The sequence below is a fragment of the Salvelinus namaycush genome, chromosome 18 (assembly GCF_016432855.1).
Source record: "Salvelinus namaycush isolate Seneca chromosome 18, SaNama_1.0, whole genome shotgun sequence".
Classification (NCBI taxonomy): domain Eukaryota; kingdom Metazoa; phylum Chordata; class Actinopteri; order Salmoniformes; family Salmonidae; genus Salvelinus; species Salvelinus namaycush.
Window position 1 is genome coordinate 21,899,469 of NC_052324.1, and position 8,914 is coordinate 21,908,382.

General features: G+C 40.9%; 1 protein-coding gene across 1 annotated transcript; it reads left to right on the top strand.

Annotated features, from left to right (window-relative positions):
* The first annotated feature begins 814 nt into the window (after positions 1-814).
* Positions 815-7,312, top strand: LOC120062746 (phytanoyl-CoA hydroxylase-interacting protein-like). The gene is made up of 4 exons (XM_039012810.1): positions 815-982; positions 2,418-2,592; positions 6,552-6,669; positions 6,769-7,312. The coding sequence occupies exons 1-4, from the start codon at positions 815-817 to the stop codon at positions 7,310-7,312; spliced, it is 1,005 nt and encodes a 334-aa protein (XP_038868738.1).
* The last annotated feature ends 1,602 nt before the right edge of the window (positions 7,313-8,914 follow it).

Here is an 8,914-nt window from a genome sequence, read left to right on the forward strand (position 1 = left end):
TCTTTACTAAGATGTTTTTTTGTTTTTTTTTACCATTTTGATTGAAAACAATCACAGGAGGGCACTTAATTGTTACCCAGAAATAATTTGATATTGGACCTTTAAGCATTGGACCTTTAAGCTCTGACTGTAGGATCCTTTCCTTAGATTTGCAGATGAGGTAAATGAGGTAATGTAGAGCTAGAGGATTGAACATGGTGGCCAATGCTGCCTGGTTGCCAGGCGACTGCTGTTGGTGGATTATGAAGTAAGGAGAACCTGCAGAGACCAGTCAATTGGCTGTGGGCGTAATATAGGGTTGTATATTGTGATGAAGGAAAAGCCAGTGGAGGGCGAAAGAGGGAGGGTGGGAGGAGAGAGAGAAGGGCAGCAAATACGGCAGAGGAGTGGAGATGTGGCCACAGACAGGTCCCCTGACTAAAGGTTAATTGAATTTGGTCTGAGGCATGTTCCGTAGCTGGCAGTGTCATTGTTGTCTAATCTTTTCCCATCTTGGTGTTTTAGCACAGTATTTGTCCCAGCCCTCTATGCATGATGAGGAAGTTGAGAAAGTGAAACTAATCTAACAGTCGATACATCCAATCGTGTTTCATTGATTAGTATTAAAAGTCACAATGGATTTAGAATGATCAAAAATAGCTTCAAAGGAAGGAATTGAGTTTGGACATGGGAAAATATTGCAACGTAGCTATTTCACTGGAGGTTTTTTTATTCTATAAAATGTTCTCAGTCCTGTACCTATAAGTCTTTATTACAATGTTACAATCTGATCCCATCTGATCTCCTTTTTCTTCTTGTTCAGCGGCTAACAACCATGGAGACAGCCCTTTCCACCCCCCATAATATCCAGATCTGTGAGGTGACCTGCGACTCCTTCCGCATCGGCTGGGACATGACCCCTGAGGATACTGCCAAGGCCACACACTTCTTCATCGACCTCAGCCGCAAGGAGGGCGGGGATCCCAACCGCTTCAAGCACAGGGTCTGTCTGACAGACTGTCACTGCTTTTCTCCCTCATAAAACCTCCCCAGGCCCCCCATCCTTCCCCCTTAACTGAATGACCATTACCGTCATGACTCTGTCTAGAGCCATGTTTTTTTACATCATTCCATCCTGTTCTCCAATAAAATACATTTCACTACAACATGGGATGTGATATGTTTTGATGTAACCCGAGATGGCCTTGCATGAGACAGTGTCTATGCAGAGCTATAGTTCTTATAGATACTGTGTAGTTCAGCACATAAAAGTCTGGTACTGCACTGCAGCATTTACAACCCAGAGATCAGTGGTAGTGCTGTTTCAGTAACTTCCAGTACACGAGAATGAGAATTGTGTGCTGCAAAACAGCTTCGGGCAAGCAGCTCATTGTCACATTTCTTTCCTCTTCAATGGCTAAAAACTGACAAAGCCTAAAAACTGCAGCTCTGTTCTCTTCGCTATGAACTGTGATTTTATTCCAGACCAATCGCTGAACTGTGTTACACTACACTACCCATAATTTCTTCCTTTTATTTTCCAACATAATGGGGGTAAAAAATATATAGGCTTAGCTAATTGCAATCATTATATAAAATACAAGAATGATTGAAATAGAAAATGAAGTGACCGTTATTTACAATGGGATCCTTCCTAACAGACAGAAATTATGCATTGCAGCAGATTCAATTGCCTTACTGTTGGAAGGACCTAGGTCTATTATTTGAGGTAATCTCTTATCTTGTGACAGAGGGAGAATTTGAATGATTGAAATTAAAGATGTCATGCTCAGTCATCCCTAATGGGTGCTTCTGAGCTTTACTTACCTCTACACCTACTGTATCCACACGTTAGATACTTGATTACCTACTTTGGTAAGGTTCTCTATTTATTGTAATTTCTATCTCATAAGTCCTTTCCATATTTCACACATTTGAGTCAGCAATGCAAGATATTCCTTTTTCTTCGTTTCTGATCAGTTAGTGTCCTGGAGTTGTTCTGTGCTGAATATACTTTTGTCTTATTCTCCCCTCAGCCTTTACAAAATCTCCTGACTTCCGTTGTCCAGAGCTGTGCCGAGTACTTGATTGGAAGCGTGTTTCTATCACTCAGGAATCAAAGTGACACAAACAAATTTGCACCAGGGTGGTTGCCATGGATATGTGGCCCCTCTGAGCTTGATGCAATTAGTTCTGAGCTTGTTGCGTCTTAGAGCCCCTGGCCAAAACAAAGCCACTAATTTGGTTAGATATACAGCAGCTTAGCTAGACCAGTTTGTACCACAATATGTGGCAGAAATGTAAAATTCACGAGTATGATTACATAATAAGCATTTAGAAACTACCGAAAATTGCCTTTTTATCAATGAATTGCTGTACTCTAGTAATTCAACTAATGAGTTACTTGAATTAACATGTATCCTTGTTTCACCCATTAGGATGTGCCCACCAAATTGGTGGCCAAGGCGGTACCCTTACCCATGGCAGTGAGAGGCCATTGGTTCCTGAGCCCGCGGACAGAGTACTGTGTTGCTGTGCAGACAGCAGTAAGACAGGCAGATGGAGAGTACCTGGTGTCTGAATGGAGCAGGGTGGTCGAGTTCTGCACAGGGGGTATGTCTGCCAGATCCCTACATTTGTTTCCGTTACATTTTTTTGTTTTTAAAGTGGCTTTGAGATTGTACTTGGTATGAAAAGCACTATATAAAATAAATCTATTATTATTTTTATAGAAGTACAAAGGGCCGGCTCCAGCCTTTAAGCAAGATTTAGTTGGGGGGCACCCCACCTCGCGATAAAACATTTTAGTGGCCCCCCTCTTGACAGTGAATAGAAAAAACTCAGTTTTAAAAGTACATTTCCTGCAATGCTAAACATTTTGCCATGGGGCATAGAGAAAATGTTGCAGATTTACAGAAAGTTTTCTGCAATTCCACACATTTTGCCATGGGACGGAGAGAGAACTTTAGCTATTTTAAAGTAATGACTTTTGCCATGTTTATCCAGCAGCACACCACCGTACATCCCACTGCTGGATTGCTTCTGAAGCTAAGCAGGGATGGTCCTGGATGGGAGACCAGATACTGCTGAAATTTATGTTCGAGGGCCAGTAGGAGGCACTCTATCTCAATGATTGGGGACATTGCCCTGTGTAGAGTGCCGTCTTTTCAATAAGATGTTAAACGGGTGTTCTGACTCTCTGTGGTCACTAAAGATCCAATGGCACTTATTGTAGACTAGGGGTGTTAACCCTGGTATCCTGGCTAAATTCCCAATGTGTCAATCATACCATCATGGTCACCTAATCATCCCCAGCATCCAATTGGCTCATTAATCTCCCCTCCTCTGCCCTGTAACTATTCCCCAAGTTGTTGCTGTAAATGAAAATGTGTTCTCAGTCAACTTACCTGGTAAAATAAGGGTTAAACAAATAAAAATATGATCTGAGTGAGAATGACTAACGAAATCAATGGGGGCCCCATGGAGGTCAGGGCCCGTGGACACTTGCCCTGCGTGACTAGTCGATATTTGGCCATGATTACTACAAGTTTATTACTACAAGTCAAAACATTGTTAGCTGACATGGCTAATTGAGTGACTGTCAGTGACTGACATAACAAGAGAAAAACTGCTGATCCACAACCAAATTTAGAAAATGCACCTGGTGTATTCTACTATTCTTACTCTCAATAATAAGTTGAGACCCCAACTGGGGTCCATATACACTACCATACAAAAGTTTGGGGTCACTTAGAAATGTCCTTGTTTTTGAAAGAAAAGCACATTTTTCGTCCATTAAAATAACATCAAATTGATCAGAAATACAATGTAGACATTGTTAATAATGTTGTAAATGACTATTGTAGCCAGAAACAGCTGATATTTAATGGAATATCTACATAGGCGTACAGAGGCCCATTATCAGCAACCATCACTCCTGTGTTCCAATGGCACGTTGTGTTAGCTAATCCAAGTTTATCATTTTAAAAGGCTAATTGGTCATTAGAAAACCCTTTTGCAATTATGTTAGCATAGCTGAAAACTGCAGTTCTAATTAAAGGAGCAATAAAACTGGCCTTCTTTAGACTAGTTGAGTATTCGGAGCATCAGCATTTGTAGATTCGATTACAGGCTCAAAATGGCCAGAAACAAAGAACTTTCTTCTGAAACTGGTCAGTCTATTCTTATTCTGAGAAATGAAGGCTATTCCATGCGAGAAATTGCCAAGAATCTGAAGATCTGGTACAACGCTGTGGACTACTCCCTTCACAGAACAGTGCAAACTGGCTCTAACCAGAATAGAAACAGGAGTGGAAGGCCCCGGTGCACAACTGAGCAAGAGGACAAGTACATTATATTGTCTAGTTTGAGAATGAATGAAGAGAATGAATGAGAATGAATGAAGCTGCCAGTTGATGACTTGTGAGGCGTCTGTGTATATATATACCAGTTGAAGCTGGTTGAGAGAATGCCAAGTGTGTGCAAAGCTTTCATCAAGGCAAAGGGTGGCTACTTTGAAGAATCTCAAATATAAAATATATTTTGATTTGTTTAACACTTTTTTGGTTACTACATGATTCGATATGTGTTATTTCATAGTTTTGATGTCTTCACTATTATTCTACAATGTAGAAAAACCCTTGAATGAGTAGGTGTGTCCAATTTTTGACCGGTACTGTGTATATACAATTGAAGCCGGAAGTTTACAAACACCTTAGCCAAATACATTTAAACTCAGTTTTTCACAATTCCTGACATTTAATCCGAGTAAACATTCCCTGTCTTAGGTCAGTTAGGATCATCACTTTATTTTAAGAATGTGAAATGTCAGAATAATAGTGGAGAGAATGATTTATTTCCGCTTTTACTTCTTTCATCACATTCCCAGTGGGTCAGACATTTACATCCACTCAATTAGTATTTGGTAGCATTGCCTTTAAATTGTTAAACTTGGGTCAAACGTTTTGGGTTGCCTTCAACAAGCTTCCCACAATTAGTTGGGGGAATTTTGTCCCATTCCTCCTGACAAAGCTGGTGTAACTGAGTCAGGTTTGTAGGCCTCCTTGCTCACACACACTTTTTCAGTTCTGCCCACAAATTTTCTATGGAATTGAGGTCAGGGCTTGTGATGGCCACTCCAATATGTTGACTTTGTTGTCAATAAGCCATTTTGCCACAACTTTGGAAGTATGCTTGGGGTCATTGTCCATTTGGAAGACCAATTTGCGACCAAGCTTTAGCTTCCTGACTGATGTCTTGAGATGTTGCTTCAATATATCCACATAATTTTAATTCCCCATGATGCCATCTATTTTGTGAAGTGCACCAGTCCCTCCTGCAGCAAAGCACCCCCACAACATGATGCTGCCACCACCGTCCCTGTTGGGATGGTGTTCTTCGGCTTGCAAGCATCCCCCTTTCTCTCCAAACATAACGATGGTAATTATGGCAAAAGTTCTATTTTTGTTTCATCAGACCAGAGGACATTTCTCTAAAAAGTACGATCTTTGTCCACATGTACAGTTGCAAAGCATAGTCTGGCTTTTTTATGGTGGTTTTGGAGCAGTGGCTTCTTCCTTGCTGAGCGGCCTTTCAGGTTATGTCGATATAAGACTCGTTTTACTGTGGATATAGATACTTTGTACCTGTTCCCTCCAGCATCTTCACAAGGTCCTTTGCTGTTGTTCTGGGATTGATTTGCACTTTTCGCACCAAAGTACGTTCATCTCTAGGAGACAGAACGCGTCTCCTTCCTGAGCGGTATGATGGCTGTGTGGTCCCATGGTGTTTATACTTGCGTACTATTGTTTGTACAGACGAACGTGGTACCTTTAGGTATTTGGAAATTGCTCCCAAAATTATGTATTGAAGCAACATCTCAAGACATCAGTCAGGAAGCTAAAGCTTGGTCGCAAATGGGTCTTTCAAATGGACAATGACCCCAAGCATACTTCCAAAGTTGTGGGAAAATGACTTAAGGACAACAAAGTCAACGTATTGGAGTTGCCATGACAAAGCCCTAACCTCAATCCTACAGAAAATTTGTGGGCAGAACTGAAAAAGAGTGTGCGAGCAAGGAGGCCTACAAACCTGACCCAGTTACACCAGCTCTGTCATGAGGAATGGGACAAAATTCCCCCAACTTATTGTGGGAAGCTTGTGGAAGGCTACCTGAAACGTTTGACCCAGTTAAACAATTTAAAGGCAATGCTACCAAATACTAATTGAGTGTATGTAAACTTCTGACCCACTGGGAATATGATGAAAGAAACAAAATCTGAAATAAATCTTTCTCTCTACTGTTATTCTGACATTTCACATTCTTAAAATGAAGTGGTGATCCTTACTGACCTAAAACTTGGAATTATTACTAGGATTAAATGTCAGGAATTGTGAAAAACTGAGTTTATATGTATTTGGCTAAGGTGTATGTAAACTTCCGACTTCAACTGTATATACAGTATTTACACACACACAGTATAACCAGCTCTAGAGTATAGATTCAATTGAATATGCCCAAAAAAAGGATTTGAAGCAGGAACTTCATAACTGACAGTTGTTATATGACACAGATTATGCCATGGACCACCTCAAACAGCTCCTTGGCAAAGCGAAGGGTTCTGCTGGAAGATTGCTAAGGTTCTCTGTATTCTATCGTAACCAGCACCCTGATTATTTTCAATATGTCAGGTCAGTGCCACACGATTCTCTGTAAATACACACAGGTATATATGGATGTGCTGTGAAGTTCAATAACAAAACTTACAAATGTTTCTCCTCTTCTGTCAGAACTGAGTGTGGGGGACTGATGCGCCCAGCCATGAAAGACAATAGTGGAAGCCATGGCTCTCCTATCAACAGCAAACTGCAGGGAGTCTTCCTCAGCTGCAACACTGAGTTTGACACAGGTCTTCCTCCAAACGACTCCCCCTATGGCCCCCTGCGTTTCCAGATCCCGGCCGGGAACCTGCTGAATCGCAACACTAATCTTTACTTTGCTGACTTCTACTGTATGTACACAGCCTATCACTACGTGGTGTTGGTACTGGCCCCTTCTGGCTCAGAGGGGGATAACTTCTGCCGTAGTAGTCTCCCCCTGCTGGACCTGACTGCCAACCCCTTCCTGACATACATCCCCTCCCAGAGGCAAGGGGAAGAGACCTTGTTCTGCCACGCCAGTGATGTCATCCTGGAGGTGCTGTACACAGAGCCGATACATCTGGAGCAGGGCAGTGTGGTGAAGATCAGTGGCCACCACCAGATGAGCCAGACCACGGCCAACGCCAAGAAGGACCCCAGCTGCAAGGTGTGCAACATCAGTGTGGGCCGCTGAGAGAACGGGCTGGACTGACAGGCTTTAGAGAACAGTGAGGATGTGTTTAGGCATAGCTGCAGATGTAGAGAAATGGGCAGAGCAATTTCATCTGTCTCGTAGTGTAAGGTAAAGTACCACAACTGGGACTTGTTGGCATGCTGGCTGCCCCATCCCTCTCCGTCGCTACTAGTATTCCAAATCTCCAAAATCATCAATCATCATGTGGACCCAAAGAAAGGCACTATAGATTATGGGTTTACAGTTTGATACAGAGGACCATATGTTTGAGATCCTCCATTGCTCGAGGAAGCTGTGATGTACACATTGTGTAACACTGTATTTGTCAAATAACATTTCGTATGATATGCATTTCCATCTTTTCCTTACAGTACCTGTTGGTCTTAGATGATTCCAATATTTATTGTACTTTAAAACACACTGTCAATTGAATTACTATTTGAAAATGTTCAAACATTATGTTATTTAGTCAATGCTTATGATAAGTGAATAATAAAGATTTGAATTGACTGTAGGATGTAATTTGGTCAAAAAGAGAATGCCCCAAACCAATGCCCACAACAGATGTGTCATGATTCCTGTGATCAGACATTGCTAAACCATTTTCAGAGTGACACAATAGCTGTGAATGGTGCAGTGGTGCAAACAGTGGTGCAAACAGTGGTGCAAACAGTGGTGCAAACAGTGGTGCAAACAGTGGTGCAAAAAGTACTCAACACTCATAGTTGAGTAAAAGTAAAGATACTTTAATAGAAAATGACTCAAGTAAAAGTGAAAGTCCCCAAGTAAAATACTAATTGAGTAAAAGTCTTAAAGTATTTTGTTGAAATATACTGTACTTAAGTACCAAGAGTAAATGTAGTTGTTAAAATATACTTAAGTATCAAAAGTAATAGTAACAATAATTAAAAATTCCTTATATTAAGCAAACCAGACGGCACAATTTTCTTTATTTTTTACGGATAGCCAGGGTCACACTCCAACACTCAGACATATTTTTAAAAACTAAGGATTTGTGTTTAGTGAGTCCGCCAGATCAGAGGCCGTAGGGATGACCTGGGATGTTCACTTGATAAGTGTGCAAATTGGAACATTTTCTGTCCTGCTAAGCATTCAAAATGTAACGAGTACTTTGGATGTCAGGGAAAATGTATGGAGTAAAAATTACATAATTTTCTTTAGGAATGTACTGAAGTAAAAGTGAAAGTTGTCAAAAATATAAATATTTAAGTAAAGTACCGATACCCCAAAAAATGACTTAAGTAGTTCTTTAAAGTATTTTTACATAAGTACTTTAGAACACTGATCATGTACACAGGGACTCATTCTGAGTGGGCAGGATGTCCAGTCACAGCTTGCCTCTGCCATCATTCCTTTTGTCTTTTAGTCGATAAGTAATGATATTGTGTCTCTGGCTGTTGAGATCTATGGAAGGATAATACCACAGGAACAATACCTGATCCCTATAGCGTCTGATACCAAGCTTTATCATGTGGGCATTAGAGAGTACAATACCGGGATAAGATTATCTCACTCTCTCCTTTGAGGGATCCAATTGTTCCAAGTTTAAAGTTTTATTAGTAGTATGTACACATGGTATAC